General features: G+C 42.2%; 1 protein-coding gene and 1 long non-coding RNA gene across 11 annotated transcripts in view; one reads left to right on the top strand and one right to left on the bottom strand.

The window, feature by feature from the left end:
* Positions 1 to 8059: 8059 nt before the first annotated feature.
* On the bottom strand, positions 8060 to 9021 carry LOC144615096 (uncharacterized). Its single transcript, XR_013553519.2, has 2 exons — positions 8839 to 9021; positions 8060 to 8241 (listed from the first exon to the last, which is right to left on the bottom strand). It is a non-coding gene; the product is annotated as an uncharacterized LOC144615096 (long non-coding RNA).
* Positions 9022 to 9054: 33 nt separating this feature from the next.
* Positions 9055 to 12674, top strand: part of RGS22 (regulator of G protein signaling 22) — a 176503-nt gene continuing 172883 nt past the window's right edge. For 9 of the 10 annotated variants that reach the window (XR_013553517.2, XR_013553516.2, XM_078441724.2 and 6 more), the window contains exons 1-2: positions 9072 to 9223; positions 9707 to 9735. Coding sequence is in view for 8 of the 10 variants with exons in the window: in XM_078441724.2 (XP_078297850.2) it covers positions 9199 to 9223; positions 9707 to 9735 (54 nt within the window). In the remaining 2 variants the exon portion in view is untranslated. Of the gene's footprint in view, positions 9224 to 9706; positions 9736 to 12674 lie in introns of all 10 variants that reach the window. The other variant, XM_078441734.2, reaches the window with a different exon arrangement.

Here is a 12674-nt window from a genome sequence, read left to right as displayed (position 1 = left end):
CCTGGTTTGGAAAACAAATGGTCAGAAACTTATGGTAAGTGATATAAGGAGAAACAACATTTTAAGAGTTATCTGATCATTTTGCACTAACATTTCTATGGGCATAAATATGGATGTTAAGAATTATTCCAGCTATTTAAATACTTTAATAAATAAAGTCGAGGGTAGAAGTGCTATTGAGAAAACAGTTTTGGTACTTACCTAGCCCTGTATAAAGCTAAGTTTTTCCATTACTTTTTCTTAATTTATGATTCATACACACACACACACACACACACACACACACACACACACACACACACAAATGGTGGTAAATTTAGGACAAAAATGTACTGGACATTTTCAACATATGATCTTTTATGTTTCTTGTTTGAATTAGGTTATTTATATGGCCTTAGTTCAAGTTACTTTTTAATGTTTGTTTATTTTTGAGTGACAAAGAGTGCATGCACGCAGGGGAGGGGCAGAGAGAGAGGGAGAGAGAGAATCCCAAGCAGGCTCTGCACCTTCAATGAACAGCCTGATGTGGGCTCCAACCCTCGAGCAGTGAGATCACCATCTGAGCTGGAATCAAGTCGGACGCTTAACTGACTGAACCACTTAGGCACCCCTATATGGCCTTATTTTAAGTTGTGTCTCTTAAAAATAATGTAGCCTATATAGAAAGTACTTTAAATGTCTTAAAAGATGGAAATAACCCATTACTGTTTCTGTGTGGAAGGTAACTTACTTCAAAGCTCACACTAAATATTCCACAAGGGGGCACCAAAGACTCATTTATGGTGATTTTGGGTCTCCTTCAAAAAAGTTCATTTCACTTTCATGTATTTCACGTTGATGTAATGTGACATTGCCAGATGGGGAAATGTTCCTTGACTTAACTTTAAAAATGCATGTATAATAAATTTAGGTAATAATTATTACTCAGAGTTGCTAATTAAAATATTTTAGCTGGATTGCAAGAGTGCACTGTTTTCTGGGATGACTTAGAACACCTTGTTAGCAGCTGGGTCTTTGCCTTGGCCATCTGTACTTACTTGCCCAATGGCTCTGCCCTCCTGGCTCCCTCATCATGGACAGTGGAGCCAGAGGAGTGGAAGGAGCAGTAGAGCCATGATGGTGAGTCCTGGTTTGAACAGTGGTGTGCTACCAATTATTTCCCTCTGGTATTCTCATTTCTGCAGGAAGGTGGAGCTTGCTTGGTTCAGGTCCTAATCACAGCTTACCTAGTTTCTGTAAATGCTTCCTAACAGGTCTCTTTGCTTTTACTTCCTCCCCATCTAAATCTGTCCTAAATAGCCATTGCCAGGTAATTTGTACTGAAATGTGGCTCCAATTATGTTGCTTCCTATTAAAAATGTAGCTGAACTCAGGATCTCCTAATGGTCCTAACTTTCTAGCAATCTCTCTCACTATTCCACTCTATACACTTTGTTCCAGCCAAACTAGACTCCTTACGGTTTCCTAAATCTCCCCTCTGCTTTTTGCCACTTCCCCTCTCCCTTGCTATACCAAATCCCATCAAATCCAGCTAATCCTGAGTTTCTTTCCACCAGTCATTTTCAACGATCTCTCTAACAAGATGAAATTTTTACCTTCTTTGAATCTAGTGTTTATTTATACCTTTGTTGTAGTGTTTCTGGCATGTCTTAATTTGTATTAAATTCTTGTAGTTTTCTACCATTAGCAACAGTTCCTTAAGAGTACAACTGTTTTACTCACCCCTCCACCTCCTTTAGCAGAATGTCTTGTGCATGATAGATGATGGAGCAAACATTAATTGTTGTATTAATAATGATTGTCACATGATATGATAATGAACCATATGATAATCATTTGCTGAATTAAAATGTGTGTGTATACACACATTAGGTGTTTAGGGGTAGAAGATATTGGCCTTTGGAGGTGAAATATGCATCATTTTAGAATTAAGTGGTAAAAACTACACATGCAGAAAGCAAACAACATGATGTTCACATTTTTATGCACTAGGGCAGCCGAGATATTTTTGCGTTGGTACCAAAAGAGGGAAATACGTTGGGGCGCCTGGGTGGCACAGTCGGTTAAGGCGCCTGGGTGGCACAGTCTGACTTTGGCTCAGGTCATGATCTCCTGGTTCGTGAGTTCCAGCCCCGCATCAGGCTCTGTGCTGACAGCTCAGAGCCTGGAGTCTGCTTCGGATTCTGTGTCTCCCTCTCTCTCTGCCCTCTCTTGCTCATGCTCTGTCTCTCTCTCTCTCTCAAAAATAAATATTTAAAAAATTTTTAAAAGAGGGAAATATATATTCAAGACATTGTACTAATATTAAAATAAAAGAAGAAAAGTAATATTCCCTTTTTTCCAGCTTAATTGAGATATTGACATAAAGCATTGTGCATATTTAAGGTGTACAACATTTGATACACTTTTATATTGCACAATGATCACCACAATCATATTAGCTAACACCTTCATCCCATCACGTAGTTAACATTTTTTCTGTGATGAGAACATTTAAGATCTACTCTCTAAGCAACTTTCAAGTACAGTCGACCCTTCAACAACATGGATTTAAGCTGACTGGGTCTACTTATATGTAGGTATGTAGATTTTTTTCGATACAGTAGAGTACTGTCAGTGTATTTTCTTTCTTTCTTTTTTAATGTTTATTTTTGAGAGAGAGAGAGACAGAGATAGAGTGTGAGTGGGGGAGGGGCAGAGAGAGAAGGAGACACAGAATCTGAAGCAGGCTCCAGGCTCTGAGCTGTCAGCACAGAGTGATATGAGGGCTCGAACCCATGAACCAGGAGATCATGACCTGAGCCGAAGTCAGATGCTTAACTGAGCCACACAGGCACCCCAGTGTATTTTCTTTCTCAGGATTTTAATACTTTCTCCCTAGCTTACTTTATTGTAAGAATACATTATATAATACATATAACATACAAAATACGTGTTGTCTGACTTTTGATATTTTCGGTAAGGCTTCTGATCAACAGTAGGCTATTAGGAGTTAAGTTTGGGGGGGTCAGAAGATATGCATGGATTTTCAACTGTGCAGGGGGTTGGTTTCCCTAACCCCCATGTTGTTCAAGTGTCAACTATATCCTCTGTTTGTAAAAACTACAATAGCCTAGAGCAATATTAGAGTTTAAAACTTTAACTGGGAAAGGGTTAAAAATTGAATGATCTCATCAGTCTGTGCAAGAAGCAAAGTAATGTAATGGAATATATTGATAATTATAATAAATCTAAACCAGCAAGTCCAGATGGTAGTTATCTTGGATAAGTTAATAAATTGCCTAGTATTAAACTAATTATATTTCTTCTTCGAAAAATCATGAACTGTTAAGAAATAGAAAAACAACGCTGTTTTCCAGTTAAACGTGATACGGATATATAGTTGTTATCTAATATAGATATGTAATGTCATAAAAAGGAAAGGTAATTATTTTTAAAAAAAAATTTTTTTTTAACATTTATTTTATTTTTGAGGCAGAAAGAGACAGCATGAATGGGGGAGGGTCAGAGAGAGGGAGACACAGAATCTGAAAAAGGCTCCAGGCTCTGGGCTGTCAGCACAGAGCCCGACGTGGGGCTTGAACTCACGGACCGCGAGATCATGACCTGAGCCGAAGTCGGCCGCTTAACCGACTGAGCCACCCAGGCGCCCCAAGGAAAGGTAATTATTATCAAAAAGAATATAAATAAAAACAAAATATAAATTTTATAATTTGTGTTTCTGATCTCCTTGCCACAACAGCAGTTACTTTAGGGACTGCCGTGGGGGTTGGTATCATAAGTTATTAGATGTTGCCCTCCAGCTGCCTGGGAAAACATCTACTGCACTGTTCTGTCATTTTGATTCATTTGTGTATAAAAATTAAAAATATGGTTTAGCCATGTGGAAATAAATGAAAACAATCCAAATAAGAACAAGCAAATGGTATTTATTCAGAGCTTACATATATGGCAAAGGAGTCAGCCACCATCACACGCATTTGGTAGAGACTCAAAGGCAAGCAAGAGAGGGGGAAAGCTATACAGTGAAAAAAGGGGAAGACTTCAGGTATGCTCTGACTGGAGGTTGTTGTCACGGGGGAGAGGGAAGCAAGCTTAGCTGGAATCTTGAGGGCATCCTGTGTGATTGGTTTGGAAAGCATACTTGGTTTTCTCTGGTTGGTTCTTAATTGGAAATAGGGACAAAAATTAGGGAAACTGACAGTTACTGACCAAGTCTTGACCATTCTGGGTCTACTGCTGCAGAGGTTGTTATCTGGTTTCTAAGACTGGTTGCTGCAGGGGTTTGAGTCAGAGTTCTATTGGCATATATGGTCTGGTCATTGTCCATTTGTATATTCAGACTCTCAGCTATTTAAAAAAAAATCTCATTACTATTAAGAATTAAAATCACAGTGATAATACAGATTTTAGCCTTTGGTGCTATTCCTGTTCACATTCAACAAAGTTTAGGGTTGGCTTAAGTGGGACCTAACCACACCAAACTCAAGAAAGGAGTAGTACTTCTAAATCATTAAACAGCTAGGATGCCTGAAAGTTTACTTTTGATTGTCAGGGAGATATATATACACATACACATACACATCCTAGCACATCTCTCCAGCAGTACTTGGGAAAATCACTGAATAAACCCTTGTACCTTCTCCCCCCTGAGCAGGCTACAGAGTAGCCTTTATGTAAATTAATCTTTGCAATTTAGGTCAGCCCTTGAAACATTTGGTTTGGGCCTCATATTTGAAACCTGAACATTTTTCTTTGTCCACGGCAGCTTAACATGATATCACTTCTGTTCCATGGTTATGTTGGCTTCTCATTACAATTTTAGCTGTTTTACAGGGAGATTGAGATGCTCTCCAGAGTTCCCCAAATTGAATTACAGGTATACTGCAAAGTCTATTTTTCAAAAAAAATTTTTTTAATGTTTATTTATTTTTGACAGAGAGAGAGAGACAGAGCATGAGCAGGGGAGGGACAGAGAGAGAGGGAGACACAGAATCTGAAGCAGGCTCCAGGCTCTGAGCTGTCAGCACAGAGCCCGATGTCGGGCTCGAACCCACAGACCGCGAGATCATGACTTGAGCCGAAGTTGGATGCTCAACCAACTAAGCCACACACGTGCCCCCGCAAAGTCTATTTTTAAGTAAAGGCATCTCAAACACATCCTTCAAATTTGCTAACAATATGTGCAGAATCAGAGTAAACAGAAACTTAATTCCATTTATGTAGATATAATTCCCATTATAAACTTTGGGTTTGGGACTGCATTGGTTTTCAACAGTGAAACAGACTAGTTGTAGAAAAAGGCCTTTTTGGAAAAACTAGCTAGTTTGGGGAGTAGAGACAGAATAAAATATTTTTAAAATAAATAAAATCTAGTCATCAGGGTAATGCAAATCAAACCTACCAAGAGATAACAACCATTTCACGCCCAGTGGAATGGCTATAATAAAAAAGGTGATAACAAATATTAGTGAGGATGCGGTGAAACCAGAACCCTCAATCCACTACTGGTAGTAAAGTTACAAAGAGTTGCCAAACAAACACAGGATTACCTTTTGACCCAGCAATTCTACTCCTAGGTATATATTCAAGAGAAATGAAAACATATGTCCACGCAAAAACTTGTACATGACTGTTAATAGAAGCATCATTCATAATAGCCAAAAAGTAGAAACAACCCAATGTCTACCAACTGATGAATGGACAAATTGTGATATATCTGCACAATGGAATATTATTCAGCAATAACAAGGAATGAAGCACTGATTCATGCCACAATATGAATGGATCTTAGAAACATTATGCTAAGTGAAAGAAACCAGTCATGAAAGCCCAACATATGGTATGATTCCATTGATATGAAATGTCTAGAATAGGAAAATACACAGAAACAGAAGGTAGTTTACTGGTTGCTTAGGGGTGGGGGAAGGAGGAATTGGGGATAATAGCTAAAGGGTGTGAGACTTTTTTGAGGTAATAAAAATGTTCTAAAATTCATTCTGCTGATAGTTGCACAACTTTGAATGTACTAAAAATCATTGAAGTGTATACTTTATTTTTTATAAAATTTTATTAAAGTTTTATTGTTTTTTTGTTTCAAGAGAGATAGCAAGTGAGCAAGGAAAGGACAGAGAGTAAGGGAGACAGAATTCCCAAGTAGCCTCCTCACTGTCAGCGCAGAGCCCAATGTGGGTCTTGAACTCATGAACTGTGAGATCATGTCCTGAGCTGAAATCACGAGTCAGATGCTTAACTGACTGGGCCACTGAGGTGCCCCTAAAGCATACACTTTAGATAGGTGAATTGGATGATATATGAATCACATCTAATAAAGCTGTTAGAAAAATAAAATCACCAAAACGTTAGAATAACTGACAACCTATGCATTTGGGTTCAAATTACAGTCTTTGTCGTTCTTGGGTTGTTTTTAAAATCTCATGAGATTATTTTTAGAAAGAAACTCTACATAGCATGGTTGTAAAAGAGCAAGGCTTTGGAATCAGACCTGGATCAGCTTGCGGCTTGAACACTTTAAAGCTGTTTGTCTTTGATGAGCAAATTATCTCACCTCTGGAAGACTCAGTTTCCTAAACTGTTGGGAATAATACCAGTCTCTTACAGATATTGTTAGAGGCCCATAGTAAGTGTGCAATTAGTGTTAGCCACACTTGATGATAAAACAACAATTGACCTCCCATTGGTGTGGTTATCTGAAACAGGGATAAACAAATCTTTTCTGTGAACAGGGCACAGTGCAGAATAACTACAATGCAGAGAAGATATTTCAACAAATATTTACAAAGTGGCAAGCACTCAATAGAGTGAGTTGGAGGTCGGGATTGGGGGTGAAATAAGATGTATCTCTTTCAATCCCCAGGAGTTTACTGTCTGCTAGGTGGCACTGAAGGTAGAGGGTGCACCTCTCTGTACAGATTATTTTAATATTAGTATGTTTTTGAGATACGAGTTTTTTTTTTTTTTTTTTTTTTTTTTTTTTTTTTTTTACCAAGGATACAGGAACAATAGGAGAGGCCAGTGAAAGGAATTCATGGGAAGGTACATTGGAGAAGATGACACTCAAGCTCACTATTGGAGAATGAGAAATTTTTGCTTGAAAAAGGCCAAAGGGCTTCCCTAGCAGCAAAAACAGCGCAGGCAAATGCCTAAAAAGCCTATTTATATGTCAGCTCTCAAACTCACATCTCCTACATTTCGGGCTTCTATATCAAGTGCAAGTTCAAAATCTTCACTTGGATGGCTCATAGACTTCTTAAACTCTCCCTCGCAACGTGGTCCACTCACAGCTTTCCTCATCTTCAGTGATGGCACCTCTATCCTTCCGTTTGTTCCTGCCAGAATCCTTGGAGTTACTCTCAACTACTTCCTTTGTTTCATTCCCACAGTCAACTTGTCAGGAAATCTGCTTGGCTCTACCTTTAAAATACATGCAGAATCTGAGTTCTCAAACCTGTTACAGCTACCACCGTGGGTTGAGCCACCATCAGCCCCTGTCCCCCTCTACCTGTGCTCAGGTACGTTCTCTATACAGCACCCAGAGTGATCCTTTTACATAAAAATGCGATCATGATACTTCTCCGCCTAAAACTTCTATGGTTTGCATTTTGACAGAATGAAAGCTGGGGTCCTTGCAAGGGCTGACAAAACCCTTCCATGATTTTTTGCCTCACACCTCCCTTTACCTTTCTATTTACTTATTCACCCTTGACTTCATTTGGCCCTCTGAGTTTGGTTGGTCAAAGTAGTGGTTTACAGTTTTTTCTCTTTGCCTATGTACTACTGAAAAGGGAATAAATATAGCTAGGCAGGTGTTACGGTTCCTTGCTTTACAAGCATCCATTGTCTGACTCCTTGCTTTCTTAAGCATTCGCATACTTGTAGGACCCTGGCAGGCTTTGGATGTCCTCCCTACCGCCTTAGGAGGCAAATGTGGAGCCACTGAAGGTTTAGATAGGTCATATTTGCATTTAGATTGCTTGGCTTTCAGCATGGGGAAGGGATTTACGGGGAACTCCTCTGGAAGCAAACAGTGGACAAGGGACAAGTTAGGAAGTTTTTACAACACTCCAAACGGGGGCCTGTGCTAAGGCAATTGTTGTTCATGGGAGTGGAGAGAAGACTCTGGATTCCAGAAATGCTTCACTGTAGACTTGGCTTAGTACGGGGTTTCTGGCTTGAGTCCCTTGGAAGATGAAGGTACCACTTACTGAACATGGGATTTACCTAGAAAGATGAAATTCAAAGATAATGAATATGGAAAATGTACATATCCTTTTGGATATGTTGATTAGGAAGCATCCAAGGAAGAGCTACCACTGAGTAATGTACAGCAAGGAATTGGATTTAGGGTTCTTAGGCTCAGAGGGAGCCTGAGGTGGAAATCTGGTTAGTTGGGAAATGTGAGTTGACATGACTTTTCTAAAAATCTCCTCCCCCTCCTCCGCCTAATCCTAATTAGAAGTACCGTTTTTCTTTTTTTCGAATTTCACTTTTAAACTCTCTGGAATACACACTATGGGCATACTCAATTTATTGTCGTCACAGCCTCCTCGGGTAATTTTTAAAGCTTAGATGATATCTTGAAAACGCAGCAGTCGTAACCGACTGGAGCAAAAAAATGTGGGGCAGATCTGGTTCCCACAGCGCACGAATATGTGCATTTTCACAGCGAGGGTGAGCTCAGGCACTGTGTGTGGCTCTGCCCTCCTTCAGTATCAAGAAAACTCCTGGGGCCCGACTCCCCTTTCTGCCTCCTTTTCTCAGGACCAGCCCATCAGGGCCGCTCTCCCGCCCCCACTCGCCCGCGGGTCCCTTTCTCACTAGGAGACACCAAATTTCCTGGACGGGGCGGCCGGGATTTTGCTCGAGGGACCAGGCCCGAGTCGCGGTCCCCACAGGAACGAGGCCCGGCGAGTTGGGACTCTGCGCGGGGTCCCCCAGCCCCTGGCGGCGGCGCCCGCCCCCTGCCCGGGAGGAGGACGGGCTGCGGCGGCCCGCATTGTGTCAGCTCCATAGCAACTCAGCCGCGGCGGGGGCCACGCGCGCCGCTCTGCGTCGGCGTCCGCTCTGCGTCGGCGTCCGCTCCCGTCCGGCTCCCTCTCCCGGGGAGAGACGGGCGCTGCCCGGCGGTGGCGCCCGGAGGGCCCCGCGCGGGCGCCGGGCGCGGGCAACGGCGGCGACATGCCGGAGAAGCGGCTCACCGCGGGTAGGTGCGGCGGCGGGGACCACACACCCGCCTCCGGACTTGACCTCTCCTCGCCCGGGCGCCCCCCACCGTCCGCGCTTTAGAAAACCTGGCTCCACTGCGCCTCTCATGGCATTTTATTACGAACTTCCTCACCCCCCCCACTCTAGCCCCGACCCCCGTTTGCATCGCCTCGTTCGCACCGTCTTATTTTGTCTAACTTAATTCTCCGTTTTGCAGCTGGAATAATGGAAGCCTACAAGGTTAACCCCAGGGTCACAGTGAATTAGTGACCAAGCTGGATTCCAGAGGCCTTTCCTCCCCACTTCCACCTTGAATTCCAACTTAAAATTCAATCCATGTGCAAAGAATGAAGAGAGGGCCAACATTTTACTGAGCTTGCCCACGTAGAAAGCAGGCCTAGGTGCCGTCTCAAATTATTTCATTTACTTTAAAAGGAAATCAGATTTGAGTGAGATAATGCCATATTTTATCTTGTTTCAGAGCCACCAGATATTACAGAAGAAGAATTTGTAAGTACCATTTAGAGGGCTATCTCCCCCTCCCCCCGTGGCTCTTTAAAAATAGCAAATCATACATTGTAGAAAAAAGCTGTAGGTTTTCTTTTCTCCTTTTTGCCAGATGAATATAATAGAAGCTTTGGTTCGGCAACAATGGTGCTGAATACAAGACCTTTTTACGTTCTTTAACAGGTACATTTTTTAAAAAGAGGCCAATTGATTTTTATGGTGGGTGCTATTTATTGTTAAAGTTCTTTTACATAAATGACTTCATTTTATTTCTCTAAACTCTTTAATGACTCTGTGAGAGGAACGTTTTATCTCTGTGGTTTTACGGTGATGTGGTTGTGCAGTTGATTGATTGAAAACAAGTGGTCGGTTTATAGTTATAATTACTTTAAAAATGTACTAAATGGGTGAGCCTGGGTGGCTCAGGTGGTTAAGCGTGGGATTCTTGGTTTCGACTTGGGTCACGATCTCACGGCTTCATGGGTTCAAGCCCCACATCAAACTCTGTTGTGGCAACACGGAGCCTGCTTGGGATTCTTACTCTCTCCTCTCTCTACCCCTCCCCCACTTGTGCTGTGTCTGTCTCTCTCAAAATAAATAAACTTAAAAAAAAAATAAAAATGTACTAAATGTTTTCAGGTCAGACTTCTGGTGAGTTGAGTAGTAACAAGTAAGTACATTATTTACTTTGTCATTTAGGTGAGTGCTATATCTAGGATGGGTTCTATTGTAATTCCTGTTGTGTATTTAAGGAACTTGCCCAAAGGTAAACAGAGAAGAGGTAGCAATGCCTGTTTCCCCGCTAAGGTCTGAGTTTGATTCCAACAGGTCTAACCACTGAAGGGGCCAAGGATAGGCTGCTCCAAGATGGGTCACTTTGGCATGAAGATTATTTTGGGTTAAAAAGTAGTTGAAACCCAGCAGATTCAAGAAAAGCTCTTAACCTCTCCCACAACAGCCTAAAAAGAATTTAGGTAGAGGACCTGCACCAGGAAGGGAACCATCACCACAAAGAACTACGTTATGATATGAACAAGGTGTGGTAGACAGGGAGGAACCTAGCAATGCCTGTTTGATCAAAGTCCTCTACGTCCCATGGTTGCCAAGTGTCCCCAGGACACATTTGTTTACCAAACATTTACTCCTTTTCATTTTCCTGTGAATTACATTTTTTCCCTTTGAAGTCCCAGACCCGTGCCCCCTTCTTAGTTCAGAATGACCTATATGCCTCATTTTGCCTGTCTTTGGAATTTCCACGTCTTGGTGAATTCCCCATATGTACACTGTTGAATCTGATCTTCTGTTAATCTGTCCCATGTAAATTTAATTCTCAGTCTAGCTGGAAGACCATGAAGGGCAGAGAAAAATTTTTCCTTCTCTTCACCGTTTCTCAATGTTATTTCCTTATGTCCTCCGGTACTTATTTCTCTTCTTGGACGAGTACCTTATTTGCTTTTGGCTTTTTATTCAACAGACACCGGTGCTTCTATATCCACCGTGCAGTGCTAGATGCTGAAGATAAGTCTCAAAAAGCTTAGGCTAAGCTTAGGGCTTAGGCTATATCTGCTAGCACCTTCCATTTTCACCCTTCCACACCGTTGGTCCACTTCGGAGAGAGAGAGAGAGAGAGACAGACAGACATCAGGATAGAGGCACAAAAAGCATGTCAGCAACTCCACCCATCTTCTCGTTGCCTTGGTGTAACCCTGTGTTGTAGCAGATTTCTTTAAGCTGCTTCCAGAACTATTCTACATTCCAGCAGGAGGTCAGCATTTCTCGAGCCAATCAATCTTTCTTTCTTTCTTTCTGTCTTTCTGTCTTTCTGTCTTTCTGTCTTTCTTTCCTTTTTTATTTTTTGGGCATTTTTTCATATATTTTTTTTTAAGTTTATTTATTTATTTTGATAGAGCCAGGGAGGGGCAGAGAGAGAGAGAGGGAGAGAGAGAATCCCAAGCAGGCTCTGCGCTGTCAGCACAGAGCCTGACGCGGGCTTCAACTCATGGACTGTGAGATCATGACCTGAGCTGAAATCAAGAGTCTGATGCTTAATTGACTGACTCACCCAGGCGCCCTTGGAGCCAATCTTTTCCATACAATTCCAGCATCAAGTCTCCGAGGGGCACTCAGCAGCATTGCACTTAACCATTTGAGCAGGCTGCTGACCTTTTCAGGTCTTTGCAGCCATTTGGGAACTCTTAGGAGAAGGCTTTATTAGCTACCCCTTTTTTCTCTTGGTGTCTGTGCTACCACCATCTCCCGGTTGTCCCATCTGTCATGTCGATGTTCCCATTTCTGGCTTCTCTTTCTTTGCCCACGAAAGCGTTGACCTTCTTCGGGATTCTGATCCACAGGCTCTCTCTGGAGGACTTCTTCTATAGTTTTAGCCACCCTTATTTCACCGGGCTTCCAGATCTATACATCTCCAGCCTAGGCACCTTTTCTGATGCCAGAACTCAATATCTGTTGGGTCATCAGGCACCTTCATCACCTGGATGTCCCTATTTCACCTCCACAGTCACATTCCACATATATTTACCTCTGTTTTTCTTTTTCTTTTCTTTTTTTTACATTTTATTTATTTTTGAGAGAGAGAGAGAGAGCGCGCGCACACAAGTGGGGGAGGGGCAGAGAGAGGGAGACACAGAATCCGAAGCAGGCTCCTGGCTCTGAGCTGTCAGCACAGAGCCTGATGCGGGGCTTGAACCCACGAACCGTGAGATCATGACCTGAGCCGAAGTCAGTTGCTTAACCGACTGAGCCACCCAGGCGCCCCTTTACCTCTGTTTTTCAAGAGTGTGGTCAGGTGAACTCACCTCTCTGCTCCCCTGCGCCCCATGCTGGTTTTCTTCCTCTTTTTCTTGTTTTGGTGAATGGTACCACTGGCCATTCAGTCATCCAAGCCAGAACCTTTCTTCCCGTTTCTTCACCTCCTGCCTGCAATC

The sequence above is a fragment of the Panthera onca genome, chromosome F2 (assembly GCF_046562875.1).
Source record: "Panthera onca isolate mPanOnc1 chromosome F2, mPanOnc1 haplotype 2, whole genome shotgun sequence".
In the NCBI taxonomy this organism is placed as follows: Eukaryota; Metazoa; Chordata; class Mammalia; order Carnivora; family Felidae; genus Panthera; species Panthera onca.
This window is presented reverse-complemented; position numbering and strand designations above follow the sequence as displayed.